Source organism: Pogona vitticeps, chromosome 1, assembly GCF_051106095.1.
Source record: "Pogona vitticeps strain Pit_001003342236 chromosome 1, PviZW2.1, whole genome shotgun sequence".
NCBI classification, from domain to species: Eukaryota; Metazoa; Chordata; class Lepidosauria; order Squamata; family Agamidae; genus Pogona; species Pogona vitticeps.
This window is the reverse complement of record NC_135783.1, coordinates 96,070,836-96,092,798: the sequence shown is the minus strand read 5'-3', so window position 1 is coordinate 96,092,798 and position 21,963 is coordinate 96,070,836. Positions and strand designations below refer to the sequence as shown.

The 21,963-nt window shown below is 44.2% G+C and overlaps 1 protein-coding gene across 2 annotated transcripts in view; it reads left to right on the top strand.

The window, feature by feature from the left end:
* Window positions 1-21,963, top strand: part of CEP57L1 (centrosomal protein 57 like 1) — a 66,807-nt gene that overhangs the window by 39,846 nt on the left and 4,998 nt on the right. For both annotated transcript variants that reach the window (XM_072998102.2, XM_020801327.3), the window contains exons 2-10: window positions 8,819-8,854; window positions 8,986-9,124; window positions 11,042-11,221; window positions 11,846-11,967; window positions 13,028-13,144; window positions 13,805-13,882; window positions 15,880-15,975; window positions 20,169-20,246; window positions 20,341-20,567. In XM_072998102.2, the coding sequence (XP_072854203.2) occupies window positions 8,849-8,854; window positions 8,986-9,124; window positions 11,042-11,221; window positions 11,846-11,967; window positions 13,028-13,144; window positions 13,805-13,882; window positions 15,880-15,975; window positions 20,169-20,246; window positions 20,341-20,567 (1,043 nt within the window). In that variant the 5' untranslated portion in view covers window positions 8,819-8,848. The remainder of the gene's footprint in view (window positions 1-8,818; window positions 8,855-8,985; window positions 9,125-11,041; window positions 11,222-11,845; window positions 11,968-13,027; window positions 13,145-13,804; window positions 13,883-15,879; window positions 15,976-20,168; window positions 20,247-20,340; window positions 20,568-21,963) is intronic.

The following is a 21,963-nucleotide window of genomic DNA, read 5'->3' as shown; positions in this document are numbered from 1 at the left end:
CTGCAGGATGGAGAAAGGGAGTCTCCAAAGTGGCGTGCATGATCCTCTCCTGTGTCTCTTTCCCCCTTCTTGTGGGTATTACAAGATCCTTCTGCTGTTCTCCTTCTCCCCATCCTGCAAAAAGCATCGGAATAGACCCGAGTGTGTGCTTGCCGCCACCTCCTCCTTATTCCAAAGCCCTTTTAGAGAAGGCAGAGCTGAAATTTCGAAAGAACTCTCCAAGCCTGTCTCGGCGGCGTGTTAGAAAAATTAAAAGGAGGAGGATATAAGTGGCACTTCCGAAGGCTAACAGATTCATTTCAGTGTGAGGTTTTATGGGTAAAAATGTGAGCTATCCTCCCCAGCCTTATCCAGACGGCTAATGCATTTAAGGCCCCTGTTTCTGGGTGCCAAGCCAATTGTCTGTTCCAGCTGAGCTGTAAAGTAGATTACATACTGGGTGCCATCTGGTTTTCTTTTCTTTTTCTTTTTTTAGGGTTTTTGTTATCAGTTATAGTTTTGTTATTTTCATTTGTTTTCTATTTTATGAAATTGTAACCTGCTTAGAGTAGTGCTTTGACACTAATGGGAGCGGGATACAAATTGAATAAATGAATGAATGAATAAATACAGTGGTGCCTCGCAAGATGATGTTAATTCGTTCCGCAAAAATAGCTGTCTTACGAAAACATCGTCTTGCGAAACGGAAAAGCCCATTGAAATGCATTGAAACCGGTTCAATTCATTCCAATGAGCTGAAAACTCACAGTCCAGCGAAGATCCTCCATAGGGCAGCCATTTTCGCTGCCTGTAAAGTGGGGAATCCGTCCCTAAACACAGCGGGGAGCCATTTTAATTACCCAGCAGCCAATCAGCCGTTAAAAAAACATTGTTTTGCGAAGAATCTGTTCCAGAAGCAGGGAACCGATCATTGCAAAGCGAAAAAAACCTATTTAGACCATTGTTTTGTGATCTCAAAAATGTTGTCGTGAAGCAGTTTCGTCGTTTAACGAGGCAATCGTTAAGTGAGGCACCACTGTAAATAAAGTAGGAGTTGAATTGGGAGTAGGTACATGAAATCCATTTGGCAAGTTTTGGCATTTTGTTCTGTATAAATTGGGCTCCTCTTAACCCTCCTTTTTAGTTTTTTACCAGAACTCCCAAGATCCCACAACTGGAATATGATGCAAAAGTTGCATAAAATAAAAAAATGTTAAGGCACTTACTTGGAATGCTGAAACTGATTTTATTTATTTAGAATTAAAATACATTACACGGTCTTTCTCCTTAAAAATGACCCAAGGCAGCTTGCATCATTAAAAGACAATATTTAAAGCTAAAAACAATTAATATACCAATACTAAGAAGAAACAAACACCACTCTGAGAAATGGTAAACAAAAGCAATACTAAAAAGACAGTCTAATCAGTTATGCATTACAATCCACTTAAAAATTCTGTTCAGGCAGCTAGTCACTGAGGGAAAGCTGGTCAGAGCTTATTCAGCATAGGCATCCTTCAGTCTTGAGAGACTATGATAACATGCTCTGAATCGAGGAGTGTCCACTCCAGAGCCTGAAGCCCGGGTAAGGTAATATGGAGGATAGGCTGTTACCCAAGCAGCAGATCCCCCCTTTCCACTTTGCTGAAATGGTCCAATGGAAAGGCAAGAGCCAATACAACTGGTTCCAGCAACATCGCAGGAGTTGGCAGAATGACACGAACTGCCTTCAGGACTCCGGCTCCGGATTTTGCCTCGAGGTTAACTCCTGAAGCCTTTTCCATGAATGGATATAGCCACAAGGCAGTGGAGGTTTGAAATCAGAGTTTTCCTTCTCCTCAGAGCTTACTACTGTACTGTTAAATAAAAAAGCTTAAGGTTTTAGGAAGCAGCCATTTTGTTGTTTTTGCAAAAACAAAGGTAGTCTTTTGATGGAGGGAACAGAGAAATTTAAAAAATCTGACCCTGATCTCTGCTGTTAAATGCAGTCTCAAGATGGAGACTCCGGTTTGAAAGAGTAACTGCAGAGTATGCTGCTACTACATAACATCTAGTAGTGTGGTTAGTTAAATGGTGGATCTCCATTTCTGAAAGCACAAAAATAGCTGTGATACAGAGATTTACCTTTTGCCTTAGATGGAACAAATATCATCCAAGTAAAAAATCCTTGGTAAAATAAATCATCCAGAAATATAATAGTAGGTTCAAATCTACCTTTCCCCCCATCCTTGTTCCCAGTTAGGGCTTTTTGTGGTTACATTCTCATCTGTATTGGAGGATCACTTAACCAGTCATGAAACAATTTGCATTACTGTGACAAACCCAGACCTACTGGGATATGCCACAGTTTCACTAAGCTGCCACCAACCATTCCCTATAAGAAGTCACACAGACCAGGGATGGATTTTTAACAAATAAAAGAACAAGGTTTATTAAATAACACACAGGGAAAAATAAAAGGATCAAGTGAATAGGATACAGTAACGTGGCTTAGTCTCAATCATACATACACACAGTTTGGTTCACACAGAACACTTAACTTGAAGCACAGACCCTGAACCTATCAGTTCTGGCTAACCATACAGACACCTGAACCTATCAGGTTGGTACTGACTGACACACAGTAGTACCCTGTCTGACACACAGACTCCCACTCAAGCTTCTTCTCTCAGCTCTTCTCCTAGCTCTCCTCCAGCTTCTTCTGCTTCTCCACACAAACTCCACATATATATACAGTACAGCCCCTCCTCCTGATGTCCCGCCTTCCACTCCCCATAGGATGGAACTTTCCCTCCAAACCCATGACAGACAGGTAACATCAGTGCTGTATGTAACACCTCCCCTCTTTATAAGTTGTTTTGTAGGGGGAAAGCTAAGGTGCTTTTCACCAAAAAACAACCTGGACCCAAAACATACAAAAACAGTCATGTAATAACATACAATACCATACTTACTTATACTTACACTCTATTAGGCATTTAAACATTTACCATTAACAATACATCACGTTACCTTTATTCATACAAACCAACATGTTTAATAAACAGACACATTTGACTTTTTGTCATCAAAACATACATAGTCCATGTTTCTTTCGCCGTCTTCATTCTTCAGGTCTTCTTGACAAGGCGTCAGCAACACAGTTCACTGACCCTCTGACCACCTTCACTTCAAAGTCATAGTCTTGCAGGTTTAAAGCCCACCTCATAAGTTTACTATTGTGGGATTTCATTGTCTTTAACCATTGCAGTGGTGAATGGTCAGTGCACAGAATAAAATGTCTTCCCCAGATGTAAGGCTTGGCCTTCTGGATCGCGTAGACTATGGCCAGGCACTCCTTTTCCACGGTTGCCAAATGTCTCTCACCTTTCTGGAGTTTCCTACTCAGGTAGGACACTGGATGCTGGTCACCATTCTCATCCTCCTGGCAAAGAACTGCTCCTACCCCGCTGTTAGACGCATCGGTGTAGATGATGAACTCCCGGTCGAAGTCTGGAGCACGCAGCACTGGATAGTTGATGAGCGCCTGCTTCAACCTCTGGAACGCCTCCTCACAGTCGCTGGTCCACGGGATGCGGTCATCAGCCTTCTTCCTCGTCAGATCGGTCAGCGGAGCCGCAATCTCGCTAAACCTCGGGATGAACTTTCTGTAGTAGCCCACCAACCCAAGAAATGATTTGACTTTTTTCTTGGTGTTGGGTCTGGGCCAATCACGAACTGCTTCTATCTTGGCCTCGAGGGGTTTTATCACTCCTCCCCCTACTATGTGACCCAAGTATTTTATTTCTGGGCTACCCAGCTGCAGTTTGTTCTCTTTGCAGGGCCTAGGCCAAAGCACTCCCTCCCCTGGGTTAAAGTGCCTCTCCCTGCCTTCCTGGTCATCCCAAGCTTTCTTTCTGACCTTTTGAGCTTGCAGGGTCTCTGCTGCTAGCTCTAGGTTTCTCTTTAGGTCAATCCTTAAAGAGTCTATGTATGTCACAACGTCTTGTGGGTCATCCTGGGTGATCTGCTCCCAATTTTGTTTGATCAAATCAAGGGGCCCTTTCACCCTTCTCCCAAATAAAAGTTCAAACGGACTGAACCCGGTACTGGCTTGTGGCACTGATCGATAAGCAAACAAAAGGGATTGCAGCTTCTGGTCCCAATTGTTTGGATTCTCTGCCAAGTAAGCCCTAATCATGCGCATTAGAGTCCCATTGAACTTCTCAGTTAACCCATTACTTTCAGGGTGATAGGCAGTGGTTTCCTTGTGCTTAATTCCACAGATTTGCCATAAGCGTTTCATGAGCTTCGATGTGAACGATGCGCCCAAATCTGTGATTATTTCTGAGGCAAATCCCATCCTGGACATATACCCCACCAAGGCATCTGCCACTGTGTTAGTTTCAATGTTAGTCAAGGGAATGGCTTCAGGGTACCTCGTGGCATGGTCCACAATGGTGAGAATGAACCTGTTCCCCCTCTTTGTGGCCTTGGGCAAAGGTCCCACAATATCCACCCCTATGCATTTGAACGGAGTGTCAATCACAGGCAAAGGGCACAACTTTGCTTTGGTCCTGTCACGGTTATTCCCCTGCCTTTGACACACATCACATTGTTTACAGAACTCTTTGATCTGCTTCCCTATTTCAGGCCAGTAAAAATTCTGTGTGATTCTCTGCTGTGTTTTGTTCACCCCTAAGTGCGCAGCAAACATGTCAGAGTGCCCCCTTTGTAAGATCATGGGGCGATACTTTTCAGGTACCACTAGCTGACTTCTGATCCCATCTCCCCCTTTTGAGATATTCCTCAGGGTCTCTCTATACAAAATCCCCTTTTTCTCTAGAAATCTCACTGGGGTTTCAGGTGTTAGCTGGGCGTCAGTCACCTGTTCAAAACACTTTTGGAGAGTGGCGTCTGCCTTTTGCTCTTGGCCAAATCGGCTGTCTGTGGTTAAGGTTTCCACTGCAGCTTCGGCACTCCCCTCTGCTTCCGTCTCGGGCTCATCAGTACCCCCCTGAACTGTCCCTGTGGTGGCTTGTGAACGTGTAATCACTAGCACCCGTTTCACATGTTCAGCCAGGTCATTTCCCACGAGCACGGCTGCTGGCAGAGTCGATGAAATCGCTAGCCGCCAAACTCCCCTCCAGCCTTGAAAGTTCACAGGTACCTCCGCTACTGGCAGTGAGATCACCTGCCCCTCAATCCCTGCCACCTTCATGCTCTCATTTGGGATTATATATTCCCTAGGAATAATATCTGGATGGCACAGGGTCACCTGGGAACAAGTGTCCCTCAACCCCCGATACTGATGGTCAAGTATTCCTACGTCCACCCCTGCTGTTTCAAACAACTGAGAATCTGTTCTCACGAGCAAGCAGCGCTTGACCTCCACAAGAGGACCATTTTCCTCAGCCTGATCAGCAGATGTAACTGTTCCAGATTGAGTAGCCATGGCAACAGGCTCCCTCAGTGACAAGGAGCTTTGCTCTTTCTGGACACAGAACACAGCTTTTGGCTTGGTTCCACTCGAATCCTGAGGCACAATTCCTTTTAGCTGCTTTAATTTCTCACACTCTGAGATTAGATGGCCCTTTCCCTGACAGAAATAACATTTTCTGCTATATTTTGAGTCTTTCTCATCTTGTTTTGGTTTTCCCTCCAAAATCTGAGGTCTTGGTTTCATGTCTGAGGGCTTCCCTTCACCATGGGCCCCTCCCCCTTGCTGGCTTTTCCCTGGTCCCTGAGAGTACTTGCTGTAGGTTTCTTTAGGTTTACCTATCGATTTCCCCTCACCTAAGGGCTTTCTTATTTGGGAAATAAAATCTGCGATCTCGGCCGCCTCTGCCACAGATTTCGGTTTCCTTTCCCTCACCTGGAACTTCAGTTCCCCATGCAGGACTGAATAAAACTGTTCCAGCGCTATCAGGTCTTTGAGCTGCTGGTAGGTCTCTGTCCCCTCCTGCGACAGCCATTTCTCTAGCAGCCTCACCAGTTGGGCCCCCACTTGGGTAAAAGTCTGCTCTGGTTTCTTGGTGATTGACCTGAATCTTTGCCTCAGCTGTTCCGCATTTATCCCATGTCTGGCAAACACCAGTTTTTTAAACTCTGCAAAATCTTTCATCAGTTCCTCTGGCATCTCTGCATAGACTTCTGCAAGGCTGCCACTGATTAAAGATCGCATGATGGTCATCTTCTCAGTTTCCCTTACTGAGAAGTCCACAAACGCTCTTTCCACTAGGGAAAAGAACACTTCAGGACAATCTCCCTTGTGGTACACAGGGAATTTCTTCAGGTCAGCTTTAGACAATTGGCCTCCCTCAGAATCCCTATTGTTATTATTGTTCTGGTTCATCAGTTCCAATTTTCGTAACTCAAATGCCATTTTCTCTCTCTGCAATTCCAATTCAAATTGCCGTTGTTTCTCTCTTTCCCTTTCCTCCATTTCCCTCACCCTCAGTTCATGCTGTTGGGCTAGGAGTATTTTCCTGAGCTCTGGGTTCTGTTCTCCCGTGCTGTCACCCTGCACTGAGCCAAATTCATCCTCAGAACCTTGGTCAACCTGGGGGTCTTTCACTTCACCCATTTCTGCCATTTGGCTTCGAGTCAAGGGCATAATCCCCCCCCCCCAGAACAGGCTGCTTTCAAAAGTCAAGCCTCAAAATAAAGCGACCACTTTTTTTTTCTTTTGCCTCAGAACCAGCTTTCTACAGATTACTGCTGTTCTTCAGCACTAACTTGCAACAGTTGCGAGCCAGAGTCTACCCCCCTCTGCTAGGCCTCTCAGCAGGCAGGCTAGATCACTGCTACTACACAGTTTTGCCTCAGCTTTTTTCCCGCCAAAACAGGCTGCCTCAGAGCTCCCTAATCTAGTCCCCAGTTGGCACGTTCTTCCACTAGCGCACCTCCCCGTGAGGTACACCTAGAAGATTACCTACGCGCCCTCAGATTGTCCCTGACTAGACCCCCCTTGCTCTGGGCACACTTGCCAAGGCTTTGCTGTACCACTGGACAACTGGACCAGTCGTATCCCACACGCTGGACACCAATCAATGTGACAAACCCAGACCTACTGGGATATGCCACAGTTTCACTAAGCTGCCACCAACCATTCCCTATAAGAAGTCACACAGACCAGGGATGGATTTTTAACAAATAAAAGAACAAGGTTTATTAAATAACACACAGGGAAAAATAAAAGGATCAAGTGAATAGGATACAGTAACGTGGCTTAGTCTCAATCATACATACACACAGTTTGGTTCACACAGAACACTTAACTTGAAGCACAGACCCTGAACCTATCAGTTCTGGCTAACCATACAGACACCTGAACCTATCAGGTTGGTACTGACTGACACACAGTAGTACCCTGTCTGACACACAGACTCCCACTCAAGCTTCTTCTCTCAGCTCTTCTTCCAGCTCTCCTCCAGCTTCTTCTGCTTCTCCACACAAACTCCACATATATATACAGTACAGCCCCTCCTCCTGATGTCCCGCCTTCCACTCCCCATAGGATGGAACTTTCCCTCCAAACCCATGACAGACAGGTAACATCAGTGGTAAAATAAATCATCCAGAAATATAATAGTAGGTTCAAATCTACCTTTCCCCCCATCCTTGTTCCCAGTTAGGGCTTTTTGTGGTTACATTCTCATCTGTATTGGAGGATCACTTAACCAGTCATGAAACAATTTGCATTACATCCCCCCTCACCTGTTTTCTTGCTGGGTAACTTGAAAGGGAGGTATTAACCATCAGTGATTCTGTGCACCAAACATATCCTTCCCCACTAACATAATGGTTATTTGCTGAGCGTATAAATGTTAGGATGTCCACAGAACATGTGGAAGGCAGATTGCAGATGTGAGGTGATGTTGTGAATTGTAAAGCAGCCATAATCAGCATCTCCAAAGCGGCAATATCAATAATTGAGTGTCTAGCCTTGAGGAATGGGTACAGAATAACTAACACCATATTCATTTATTTCAAAGTTAAATCCTGAATTGACACAAAAGGTTCTGAGTAGTAACAGTACAAGTGGTCTTTCAGGACTCAGTTTGTGAGTCCTTCTTATTTCTCAAGTGTGGCATAAATTATTGCATGGACGGGATTGGAAAAATGTGATCCCCGATGCCATTTGGCGTTTCTGTACCTCACCGCTGTCTCACCACCCCTGGCATCCCTTCTAATAATACTCTTTTCTGCTTCTTTAGACACCTCCCAGATCCCTCAGAACAAAGCCCTGAACAGAGTGTGCACGTCATATAGTTGTTGCTTTTTTCTCTGGGGGTGGGATAGGCCATTGGTGGAGTTTGGAGGACAAAAAATGGGCTCGCAGACACTCTAGGCAGTGATGGCGAACCTATGGCACGCGTGCCACAGCTGGAGCCCTTCTGGCACGCGAGACATAGGTCGCTACTCCCCCTTGCCCCTGTGCAGCCAAATCTCATGAGGTGGCTGCAGCCGGGATTCCCCCTTAAACTGCCACTTCCTGTTCCGGTCTTCCGGGTCTGGGTCCGGTGGCGGCATGCCACCCGCTGTCGTCCCCCCCCCCCATTTTGGGCATGCAAGCCCAAAAAGGTTCGCCACCACTGCTCTAGGGTTATCCACCGCAGCGTAATGAAGCAGACGTGTAATGCAATGAGTAACAAACCAGTTTGCTGCTTATTATGTTACTTTCTGTCACATTTTTTGTTGGGGAAAAGCAGCCAGGATATTTTGTTCAGTTTTCTCTTTATTATGTATGAATGTCTCTAATATTAGAAAATAAATATGGGCAGCTGAGAAAAAAATATCCCAGTTTGTGCTTCACAATCAAGAACCAACATACAGTATGTGTCTTTTGTCTTGACAGGTGATTGGAAGGAGCACTTGATCTTTTATAATGGAGGTAAGTGATGCAACTTCACTAGCACAAAAAAGTAGCTGTTTCTGAACTGATCACTTAGATCACATTGAATAAACTAGGAAAGAAAGCTCATACATTGGTGCTCAGAAGTGACATTGTATCTCTTTCTACAGTCTGTGGACACTGACTCAAAACATAGCTACATTGGAAGCTTTCTCCAGCCTCCAGATAATATATGCTCTGCATTTGCTGATCTCAGGTCAAAGAAGAGACCAGGTATCCCAACAGACGCTCCTGTACCAAATAACAAAGGTAAAGCCCCAAACACAGAAATGAGCATTATTTATGTGAAACCAAGCCAACAAACCTTGGCTCGTGATGAATGCATTTTGGAACATGGCATTAATTTGAGGACTGGGCTAAGCATTAAGAAGAAAGAGAAACTGCTGCATTGATCTGGTAGTAAATAGTTTCTCTGTAGAGCTGGCAAGTGTCAACTAGGCTGGGGCTATGTCCCTTTTAGTTACAGAATAGAAACTGCCCAAGAGGAAATATGTGCTTGTTTTAGCTGGCCTTGCCTGGCCAAATTACCTACTGTTTAAGCTGAGAATCAGACCAAACAGTGGCTTGCACTAGTAGTATTTTTTTTATTTTACGTTTTAATAAACATATATTGCACTGCACAATCCAAACTTTAAAAAATAAAAACAAACAAAAAACCAATTTTATACACAAAACTTCAAAATAACTGTAACTATGTCCTCCTCCTGGCAATATTAGCACTGTATACTGTACTTTGGAATAAAAAGGTAAACCATGATTTCATGCTGTTTGTCTTCTTTCATTTGCTTCTTGCTCAGAACACCCGTCTCGAGGTGCAGCGGCTTGCAGGGGAAAAATGCAGGACATTTATCAATTTTTAAATGGCATCAAACCATGGTTTTCTGTCTCAGTCTTTTTGCATCATTCATATGGGTCTGCACCTCAAAATAACAGGTTGAATTTCAGAAGCACAACAAAGACATATGATTAGAATTTATAATGTTGTAATAGATATCATGTCCCCAGGGGAATAAGTACCCACATGTTTCTGGTCTTTGACAATGAAAAAGCTGAGCATAGATTTAAGGACTGTAGTGACAAAACGTCAAAAAATGGCTTCTGTTGCAGAAGTTTCCCAGTCTTTTTTTTTCTTCCTGTTTTGGCATAGAAACTTTTTTTAAAATTTTGCTGAAACTGAAATGTAAGTCTATTGTGCTATGTAGAAGGTTCCTCTTTAATGTTTTACTTATGTTTCCTTGAAATATTTCATTATCATAAACTCTGTTATTTCTCTCAGTAAAGCAAATGTAATTGGGAGCGGAGGGCAAGAAAAATAGCAAAGATGTTTATTCTTTCTAGCAAGCTGAAAATGGAAGATGAACAGATACTAATGAAAATGCCCTGGGTCTCCCAAAAGAATGTGCAGTGTTTGCCTTTCTTCCTGCTGGTTGACTGATCTTCTCCCTCTTTATTAAGTATTTAAGTATAACAAATTATACTTAAATATTGTGAACATATTACAGATGTCTGGTCCGCCAGCCCTATCATGTTCAGTCAGAACTTACATTCCATATTATTTTCTTATGCCACATTGTCCTTCAGACTCATCAGTTACGTACAGTTGACTTGTTCTCAAAGATCCGTTGACTGAATGGCGAGTTCCAAGGCCCTGTTAAGAAATTACTGCTAAGAACTTGAGTGAACTTGTTTAGTATATGATCCACTCAGCTTGGCACTAGCACAGCTTTCTTGTAGTGTAGAAGGAAAAAAAGTTTTATGCTGAAGATACAAACAGGACAGTGTGTGTTTTAGTTCTTTTGTAGCTAGTAGAAGATATGGACAGATTTTAATAATACTTTCTCTTGCTGGAAGTGAGGTGGGGAAAATGTAAAATTTACATGTTGCTCAGTCATCTTCAATCTGAATGATAGTGGCAATGAACTAGAAGCGGTAAGAAAAGATGAAACAAGTTATATTTCTAATGCCCTTTTCGCTTTCTAGCAGCTGTAGAAGTGAAGGGAATACATGCCTTATTAATTCAACATTTCCAGCCTCTAGGGAAAGGCACAGCGATAAAATGTGTATGTACTGTCACAGCTGTTGCAAGTTTATTCTCTTTACTTTATCAATGTTAAGCACCAGAAGCATAAAAACAAAGCAGTAAGGCTTAAGTTACTTGTTTACCAGCTCTTGTGGCAGCCCTGAAAACGCTTCAGGAAAAAATCCATCGTCTTGAACTAGAAAGGTCACAAGCTGAAGATAACCTGAACTCCCTGTCCAGCGAAGCTGCCCAGTATAAAAAGGCTTTGCAGCATGAATCAAATGCAAAGGATGCTACTCACCAAGAACTGCTGCAACAAAGAAAAGGTAACTTCCATTACTAGTTCAGCCTCAGTCTCAGAAGATTAGCAGGTTGTTGGCTTGCTATGCTCTGTTTGCTTTTTCTCCTAATGTGTAATTAGGATCTCTAGCAAACAGAGCAGTCATATATTGATATGTACTGTATTTTTTTTCAGTTGAACTCCCTTTTATTGTTTTAGCAGTTACTTATACGTATACATTGCTCTTTTGAAATATTAAATGAAATATAATAACCTGTGGTTTAATAAGTAAAAGCTACTGCTTTTCATTTTAATACATGCCTTATGCATTCTTCAGTCTCTAATAAAACACTTGATACTTTTATTCTATTTTTAAATGTAGGGTATGGGCCAACCACAACAATGGCATCAAATTCTCGTGGAAACTCAAAACTGCTTACATTAGTTTTTGAATAAGGCAGAGAACTTCATGAACGTCTACTGCTAGTAAAGTAATTTGAAATGGAAACATTAGGGGGGTGGGTGTGTAATTGCAGATCAGAATCCAGCAATACCAAAAGTAAGCAAAGAGTCAAGAGTTAAATAAATTTAATGCACTTATGAAATATGTTGAAAATTAGAATAAAAATATGTTAAATGTGTGTGTTTCCTTTATTTTTCTCTTCTTCAGATGTAAGCATGCAATTAGGCACAGCACAATCTCGCTGTTCATTACTGGAAAAACAACTAGATTACATGAGGAAAATGGTGGTCAGTGCAGAGTTGGAAAAGAAATTGGTTCTGGAACAACAGGTGCATATGCTTAATATTTTGTAGTTTTCCCCTGTTATTTCTACTTGATTTGTTGCCCTGTATCGAATATACTTCCTTGTCCTTTAAACATGTTCAAATGAGTAGAACATGAGTTGTACAAATTAATGTTTCTAGTGATTCCTGCGGATCCTGTGTTTTCATTAATAGGTCATCCATTGGTAAAATTAACAGGCACTTAATCTTAAAGTGAGCAATGTTCCACAAAAGCATACATTAAAAGACTGCAGTTAGTCTTTAAAGAGCCAAAAAGGTCTCTTTTTTTGCTTTTGTTTTGTGTTTCTTATAAAAATTACCACCTCGCCAACTTACAGATAACAAATATCAACAGGGTATAAAGGAAAATGATTATTTTAAACATTATATGCAGATTTTTTGGTACTCTGTGAGCCCCACTCCCAAGGTCAATGAGTTGTCCCTCCTCCATTCCCTTATCCATGGAGTTGATACTAGCAGGTTTAAACAAAGAGAGGTTTGTTTGACTTTGGACAAAAAGTGTCAACAGTGGTTTGTTCAGAGAGTGGCAGCACCCCAGGGCTAGTAATATTCATTAACCCTGCCTCAGTTTTATCTCCCTCCAGACCCCAAGTTAATTACACTGAGGCAGGAAGGGCCAGTACACCCACAGCGAGGGCAGGGTGCCTGGCAGGTTGACTGTTTGGATGGGAGGTGGGTCTGGATGGGTGGCTGTTGGCAGTCCCCCTTGCAATCAGTGATGGCACCCCAAACACTTCCTGATCCAATGTTGCAGCTCGGTCAGGGTTAGCAATCCTACACCCTTTCTAGTTTGGCATTGGAGACCCAGTCCCTCTCAGCATTCTCCCCAGTAGAGAGGGCATGGTGATGGTCTGGAATGCTGGTGCTTCTCCCCATCCATCAAGCCACCCACAGTTGGACCTCGTAATACATGATTATGTTACTTTCTGTTCAGGACCCTCCGTCTGACATCTGTTGTGGCATTGAACGTGATCTTTTCAGTTATTAGGCATTGCAAAAAGACATGTTTTCATCTGCCAAACAACACTTTATGAACATTTTCCAGACCCAACTTCAGAAGGAAAAGGAGCAGAATCATGTGGAGCTATGTGTAAAACTTGACAAACTTGAAATTCTGGAAAAAGAATGTGAGAGACTTACTATCACCCAGAAGACTGCAGAAGTAAGCAAATAAGATGACATCATTCATCAGCTCTCTAATAGAATGTAACATTTACAAGGGTACCATTCCAAATACTAGCTATCAAGGATTTAGGTGTTTCTGTAATACAGTGGTGCCTCGCCTAATGACAATAATCCGTTCCAGGAAAATTGCCGTTAAGAAAAAACATAGTACAGTAAAGCCAGGAAAAAAAAGCATTGAAAAGCATTGAAACCCGTTTAATGCGTTCAAGTGGGGTAAAAACACCGTCCAGCGAAGATCCTCCATATGGGGGCCATTTTCGCTGCCTGTATAGCAAGGAATCCGTCCCTAAACACAGCGGGGAGCCATTTTAATTACCTGGCGGCCATTTTGAAACCGCCCATCAGCTGTTAGAAAAACATCGTTTTGTGAAGAATTGGTTCCCAAAGCAGGGAACCGATCATCGCAAAGCGAAATTCCCCCATTTAGACCATCGTTTTGCGATCGCAAAAAGATCGTCGTCAAGCGGATTCATTGTTAAGCGAGGCACCACTGTAGAGTGACCAAGATTGCCTTTTCTATTTCCTGCCTTATGTTGGAAAAAGTCATTGCTAGTCTTTAACGAGAAAATAAACATGTCGTCGTTAACATGAGTTAGTTTGAATCATCTCTTTCATATTGTGTTTTCTCCTGTCAAAGGAAAAGATCAAGTGCCTGGAACATAAGCTTCAAGAAGAACAGCACCAGCGCAAGCTAATACAAGACAAAGCTGCACAGGTGAAGATTTGCTGTGATGCTACTGCAATGATGAAACAGGAGGTTCTACTGGCTTCCTTTTGGCATTAACAAGCAGTTTTGAAGTCATACCATGTCACTACTGTGTTTTGTTTATGCCTCAATTTATGGTTACTTCATACTGAATTTGCAAGAAATACGTTTTCTCCTGTGTCTTGCTTTCCTTCTGAAAAGCACTGACATCTTGGAAATTTAAATTTGAATGTTTCTATCTTGTCAGTATTAGTATTGCTGCATCTCAGTTTAGTGAACAGACTAGTCTTTTTAAAGAAACTGTCTCTGTGCCCTCATTAATAGGGAGAAAACAACTTATTCCATAATGTGATGTTTCATAAAGTATGTGGCCATAGAATTTTAAGCTTATCTACTTGCAACCTGTTGTTGTTTGGTTTGGGGGTTTTGTTTCATTTTATTAGGAAGCGAGAATACCAGCTTTAGATGTGGGTTCTGCACTTAAGTTTGAGATGTTGATTTGTATATTATATAATAAGTGTAACCTAGCTTTTTTTCAGATGTGGTCTACATCCTCATGAACCACTTGTTATTTCACCATCAAGATAATTATGCACTAATTTTAATTAGCAAGAGGTGTTTGCCTCAAATCTTGACATAGATGCAGGGAATATTCCTGGTATTCTCAAATCTACAAATAACTGATTTTTATAAGCCTACATGATTTTACCTGCAGAATTGCACACAACTCCATCAGCTGTATGATTCCTTATCTGGCTATAGTTTTAAAAATGCTGTTGAACAATAGTGGACACAGCAGTAAACTAGGGTACTGTATTCAGTTTAGTAGATTACAAGTTAAGAACTGTTGGATTAGTACATTCTAAAAGATCTGTCTAGAGATGGGACCGAAGTAGCTTGGGCTCTAACATTAATTTGTCTGCTTCCCATACCCTGGGGATCAGCTGGGCAACTTATCTTGTGTTCATGCCACCAGGTCCTTCTTCTCCAGTGGTGTTCCAAACCAGGCTGTCTGTTCTCGCCTCTCCTGGCAGCCTGATCTCCTTGTTGGAGTGGTCAGCTGCTGGAGCAGGAGGGAGTGGGCATCCTGAGCCGTTGCCCGGATTCGAGCACCAGTGGAAAAGGACCCTGTTGACATGCAACACAAGATAAGTGACCTAGCCAGTCTGGGGGAATGGACATGGGATGCCGTGCCAATGATTTTAGTCATTGGAGCCCAAATTAGTTCAGGCCCTAGTTCTGTCTTTTGTAACATTCTAGTTTAATGTGTTCTGGTAGAATATGATGTTTTTAGCAAAGCAAGGTGTTTGTTGCGTATATACCCCATAGCTTTATTAGCCCTAGTTACTGACCTATAATCTTACCCACCTTAGGTGACTTAACACAGAAGTAGATAAAAACAGCTGGAAAGCAGGTTGTATCTGGAAAGTGCTGTATAAAGAGAGATAATGCTTATGTCAGCATGCTATCATTTATTTACAACTTGATAAAGATAGATATTATGCACTGAGCAGATGTTGCTAATGAATTTGAACATCTATAGACCTGGCAAGAGTTTTGTTCAATGTTTGCCGATGGTAAAGGGGAATCGTCTCAGTAGATGAGCTTCTGAAGTGCAGTTCATGTTCCTGATGGTGAACAGTTGGCTAGATGGTTTATGCCAGTGGTTCTTAACCTTTATTACTCGGATGCTTTTGAACTGCAACTCCCAGAAACCCCAGCCAGCACAGTTGGTGGTGAAGGCTTCTGGGAGTTGCAGTCCAAAACTCCTGAGTAACCCAAGGTTAAGAACCAGTGGTTTATGCAATCTTTCAAAGCTTTTCTTTTTCCAGTAAACTCTAGTATTACATTGAAGAGATGAGATTCCTGTTCCAGTAGATTCAGAAAGAGACATTGGTGGCTGTTTGGTTATGAGAGATTAATTAGTTATGCATACCTCTACTTTTAATATTAGTTCTGGACTGAGATGTCCATTTCATAACATCTGGTTGCATATTTTGCTTCAGCTCCAAACAGGACTTGAGATGAACAGAATTCTTCTGTCTTCACTTTCGCCCCCAAAAGATACAAAGAAGAAAAGTAAGAAAAAAAAAGCTGGAAAGGTAAACAAATGTGTATTTTGAATGTTTTTGAGAAATTACACAAATGGTATCTTTCTATTCCTTCTGTGTGGTGATTTCGGCACTGCCTCCCAGAATGTTCTGAAATATGCTTCACTTCGACAAATTGTGTTTGTACACAAGACTGTTTCGGGTCTTTCACAATTACAGCTGAATCAAGATAAAAGATTAACTTGTTTTACAGTGTATTGGATTCTCCTTCTCCAGTGTTTGATTAATCACGAGCAGGCTGTACCAAGGTTCCTTTTAAAATGGTTACTTTAACCAACTTCATAATCTACCAAATTTCCACAAACCATTCTTTTCAATAGAACATAAGGCAGAAACAGGCAGTCTCCAGAAGTCTGGTGGCTGCGGATGCCTCAGTACACAGCCACACCTTGCTAATAAGCAATACTTTGCTGCAAGAGCATACAGTGGTGCCTCGCTTAACGAGTGCCCCGTTTAATGAAAAAATCGCATAGCGATGGCTTTGTTGCCATCGCTATTGCGATCGCACAACGATCTTGCCTATGGGGAAAAATCGCTTTGCGATTTTTCCCCATAGGCACCATTTTCCCCCAGCTGAGCGGCGGGAGCTTTGAAGCCCCGCTGCTCAGCTGGGGGAAAATGTCGGCAGTGGGCTGCGGCCTCGGAAGGACCCCGAAGCCACCGTCCCCTGCCGACAATTCCCTTCCGAGCTCTCAAAGGGCCCCCTCCGATATTGGAGAAAGCCCTTTGAGAGCTCGGAAGGCTCTCAGCGGCGGCGGGGTGTCGAAGGCTTCCAGGCCTTTGCCTGGAAGCCTTGTGGACACCCCCCCACCCTGTCCGGGCGCCGGCAGCCTCCCCACGCCGCCTAACCCGGCCGTTCTCGGACGCCTGGAAGTCCGAGAACGGCTGGGGAAAGTGGCGCGGAGAGGCTTCAAGCTCCCCGGTCCACCCCCCAGCCTGTCTCCGATGCCGGTAGCCTCCCCGTGCCGCCTACCCAGCCCGTTCTCGGACACCTAGGTGTCCGAGAACGGGCTGGGTAGGCGGCGCAAGGAGGCTTTAAGCGGCGGGGACAGGCTGGGGGGTGGATCGGGAAGCTTGAAGCCTCCCCGCGCTGCTTACCCAGGCCGTTCCCGGACTTCTGGAAGTCCGAGAACGGCCGGGGTAGGCGGCGCGGAGAGGCTTCAAGCTCCCCGGTGCACCCCCCCAGCCTGTCTCCGATGCCGGTAGCCTCCCCGCGCCGCCTACCCAGCCCGTTCTCGGACACCTAGGTGTCCGAGAACGGGCTGGGTAGGCGGCGCAAGGAGGCTTTAAGCGGCGGGGACAGGCTGGGGGGTGGACCGGGAAGCTTGAAGCCTCCCCGCGCTGCTTACCCAGGCCGTTCCCGGACTTCTGGAAGTCCGAGAACGGCCGGGGTAGGCAGCGCGGAGAGGCTTCAAGCTCCCCGGTGCACCCCCCAGCCTGTCTCCGATGCCGGTAGCCTCCCCGCGCCGCCTACCCAGCCCGTTCTCGGACACCTAGGTGTCCGAGAACGGGCTGGGTAGGCGGCGCAAGGAGGCTTTAAGCGGCGGGGACAGGCTGGGGGGTGAATCGGGAAGCTTGAAGCCTCCCCACGCTGCTTACCCAGGCTGTTCCCGGACTTCTGGAAGTCCGGGAACGGCTGGGGTAGGCGGCGCGGAGAGGCTTCAAGCTCCCCGGTCCACCCCCCAGCCTGTCTCCGATGCCGGTAGCCTCCCCGTGCCGCCTACCCAGCCCGTTCTCGGACACCTAGGTGTCCGAGAACGGGCTGGGTAGGCGGCGCAAGGAGGCTTTAAGCGGCGGGGACAGGCTGGGGGGTGGATCGGGAAGCTTGAAGCCTCCCCGCGCTGCTTACCCAGGCCGTTCCCGGACTTCTGGAAGTCCGAGAACGGCCGGGGTAGGCGGCGCGGAGAGGCTTCAAGCTCCCCGGTGCACCCCCCCAGCCTGTCTCCGATGCCGGTAGCCTCCCCGCGCCGCCTACCCAGCCCGTTCTCGGACACCTAGGTGTCCGAGAACGGGCTGGGTAGGCGGCGCAAGGAGGCTTTAAGCGGCGGGGACAGGCTGGGGGTGAATCGGGAAGCTTGAAGCCTCCCCGCGCTGCTTACCCAGGCCGTTCCCGGACTTCTGGAAGTCCGAGAACGGCCGGGGTAGGCGGCGCGGAGAGGCTTCAAGCTCCCCGATCCACCCCCCAGCCTGTCTCCGCCGCTTAAAGGGTAACCGGCGGTTGGTGGGATCCAAGCCCGGGATGCCTGAAAGTCATCCAAATCCCACCACCTTCCCCCCGCAGCTTGGATCCGAGCCGCAGCGGCTACCCCAGCCATGGCCGGACTCTAGGGAGTCCAGCCATGGCTGAGGTAGCCGCCATGGGTCAGATCCAAGCCGCGGGGGGGAGGGAAAAAAACCGGATAATCCATTCCAATTGGAACGGATTAACCGGTTTTCAATGCATTCCTATGGGAAATGGTGCTTCACATAACGATGTTTTCACATAACGTTTTTTTTTCTGGAACCAATTAACATCGTTATACGAGGCACCACTGTACACAGATTCTCTTCATAAGCATAAATGAATAATAAATAGCACTCTGACCAAAATTTTAGCAACAATATTAATTAGAGTTTGACCTGTTAAAAACTTCATTCATTCATTCATTCATTCATTCATTCATTCATTTATTTATAACCTGCACTATTTGGCAACCAGGCCACTCATTAGTTGTGTGCCCCTTGTAGAAAAGAGTATGTTATCTGCATTATCTTTTCTCAAAGGAAAAGGAATCTACTTCCCTTAAAGACGTAGAAGCTTAGCCCTATAAAGACATATGGAATGTCAAACCCAGAAATCATAATTAGCACAGACAAGAGGCTATAGTATTTCTCTGGGTTTCTCTGAGTTATATTCTAAGAGCAAAGGAATCCACAGTTGGGAACCATTGCTCTTTAAATGCCATTCCCAGTGCTCTTCTCTAGCATTCTTCATTTGCAGTCAACTGTGGGATGTTGCAAAAAAATAGATTCATTGGTTGAAGTCCTGTTCATCTTCATTAAATGTAAAGTTATGCCTGCAGGTGTGTCAGGCGTTATGCCAAGGCGTTGAGAATTGTGCAATTCAGTTGCTCCAGTTACAACCATTGTGTGGCACAAAGTGAAAGCCCTTTCACCATGCTTCAGTTTTCTGAACCATTTGCGCAACTTCACATTGTGCATATGAAGCTAAGCAATAGGATCAGCCATTGCTTAATAATGTAGCTGTCTGTGTTTGTGTTTGCTAGATGCACAATAAGAACCACCTTTTCTTGCATCAATAGACATTTTGTTATTTTTCATGTTAATCATTTCATTTTGTGTTTCATTCAAATAGGGTAATTTGCAGTTCTCCAGGTGATGAGTAGTTCAACTAGGCCTTTAGCAGTAGGTTGAGCCTTCTCTGTGTACAGAGGCCTTCAGGTGAAAGGCCATGCAAATCATCCCAGCTTCATCTAGCACACAGGCTGCTGGCTTGTAGTTTTGCTTTATTAACATTATTTGTCAGACATTAACCATGGGAAACTGAAGCCTGTAATTCTAGCCCCCTCATCTGTAGGCAATGCAGTTGACCTGATTTGGATGCACTGGAGTTGCAAGTCCCTATCTGTGATCAAATAGGCCAACAGTTCTTGGAGGCAGTTTTTAATGAGGCCTGAACTCTGAAGCAAACTCTAGTGATCGTACTCAAGAAACGTACTGGGAATAGTCAGTTAGCTATTAATAGAGCAGTGATTCCCATTCATGGGTGCTAATTTAGTGGTATGCCTTATTTTGTAGCAGCTTTTCCCAAGTGTATTTTTCATGTTTTGCTAAACCTGAAAGCAAATTAGCATTCCATTTGTTTGTTTTGGGAACTTTTTGTCCAGAAAAACTGAAAAAAAATTCTCTGGAGAACAACAATGCAACTTTAGCAAATAATTTAACTAGGCTCCTTCTCTTAAGCCTCTGGGTTTTTAAAACCAAACAGTGCACATAGTAGCAAGTATCCTATTACACATTTACATTTAAACAGTTCAAAGGTGATTCTCCTTAATTTTTAAACCAGTGTAATAGCAAAGTTAGAATAGATATTGATGATGTAATTGCAAGTTTGCTATTCCTACTCCTATATCATGATATATAGAAAATCTACAGAGGAATAAATCCTATTTCTTAACTTCCAGAAAAATCCAGGTTTGATAAAAACATATGACTCACAGCCATGCCTTCAGACGGGAAAGCTGCCTTTTGTTGCTGGAATGGTAAGTAATTTATCTTTAGTCTTTTTAAACAAGAACTTTCATGAGCCATTATTTGTTTAAAGATGCTTTCTAATGAGCTAACTTTTCTTACAAGTCTGCCAGCTCAAGTCACTCTGTTGTTGCAAATGTTCAAAGTGTCCTGCATATGATGAAAAACCGTGGTCTTTGTGCAACTGCCCAATGTCCTGAGGGAGCTGATAAGAGAATTTCAAGAAGGACAGGTGCATGCAGGCCAGTATCTTCCTCCACATCATCTTCAGCTACTGAAAATCTTTCTGATCTTCTGTTGATCATGCAGAACGAACTGGGACAAATGAACCTGTAAGTATTCATTTATCTATGTGTACAGTGACTTGAGACATGGAGATTTAGAGTAAACTATTTTGAAAACTGAGATCAATCAGTATGCTAAGGAAAGGCACTTTCACAAGCAGGAGTAATACTTTTTAAAATACTTCCATGTCTATCTGAGTACAGTATAAAAAGCAGAGCATATTCTCCCCTTCCCAGCAAAAGCACGCATACCTGCAAAGTGGCATGCAGACTGGTCCTCTTCCAAGATGAAAACAGCTATGCCTAAGGTAGCTCTTTGGATCTGAGCTATGCTCATAATATTACTTCTGAAAACACCTTGTTACTGTAGAGGCAGTTTACCAAGGGAAACAAGACACCTAGAAGTTGCAGAAATGAAAGTTTGCATAGCTTTGCCTGGAAACTCTTTGCGGTCTGGACTCAATACATTCAGTATTACCAGTGGCTGTTTATTGTAACTTAGTTACTTTCTACGTGCATGTGCCACATAAACAGGAGAGAGCTTACAGAACAGAGGCAGGAATTATGTGGCCTACTGACTGTATGAAGTTCACCAAGACCCTTAGTGCGGAACCTGAAACATGAAGCTAACATCCCCCCCAGATGCCTCCGTTTTAAGGTTATTTGGGGCTCTGTCTTCATATTTTGGACCCCTGAAATAACCTTTTTTGAAAGCCAGAAATGACTGTGGTTAATTCCAGTTTTGAAAAAAGAAGTAGATGGAGCTTTCAGAGATCTCAGAGTGTAAAGTGGAGTAGGTGCATGCCACATATCGCCACCTCAGAGACACTTTGTGCTGACCTTGACTCCACCAGCAGTTTAGCTGATCCGGGGGTGACCCTTGCTGCCCCATCTCCCATTGCCCCGTTGGTTCAGTCTGATCTTGTAGTAAAGGAAGAAGCCTCCAGGGTGATGGCTAGCTGTAGGCCCACCACCTCACCGGATCCTTGCCCAGTGTGGCTGATCAGAGCCATGAAGGGGGCTATGATTGATTGGGTCATGAATGTGATTAATTCATCACTGAGGGAGGCAATGCTTCCTTCCTGCTTAAAAGAAACCATCATCTGACCCATCATCAAATGCCCCCAGTTAGCATCGGACAACTTTAACAGTTTCTATCTGATCACTAACATACCATTCCTGGGCAAGGTGATCGAGAGGGTGGTGGCCAATCATCTGCAGTCCTACCTGGAGGAGCAGGGTTGCCTTGAACCATTCCAGTCTGGATTCAGGCTGTGATGGGATGCTGAGATGACATTGGTCGTGCTGCAGTATGACCTTTTAAGGGGGTGGGTGGATGTGTGTGTGAGAGAGAGACAGAGAGAGAGAGAGACTGACTCAAAACTGAAAAAAAGGAATGGGCAAGGCTTGAATTAAGGCAGGAAAAAAGGAGGGAGGGAGGATG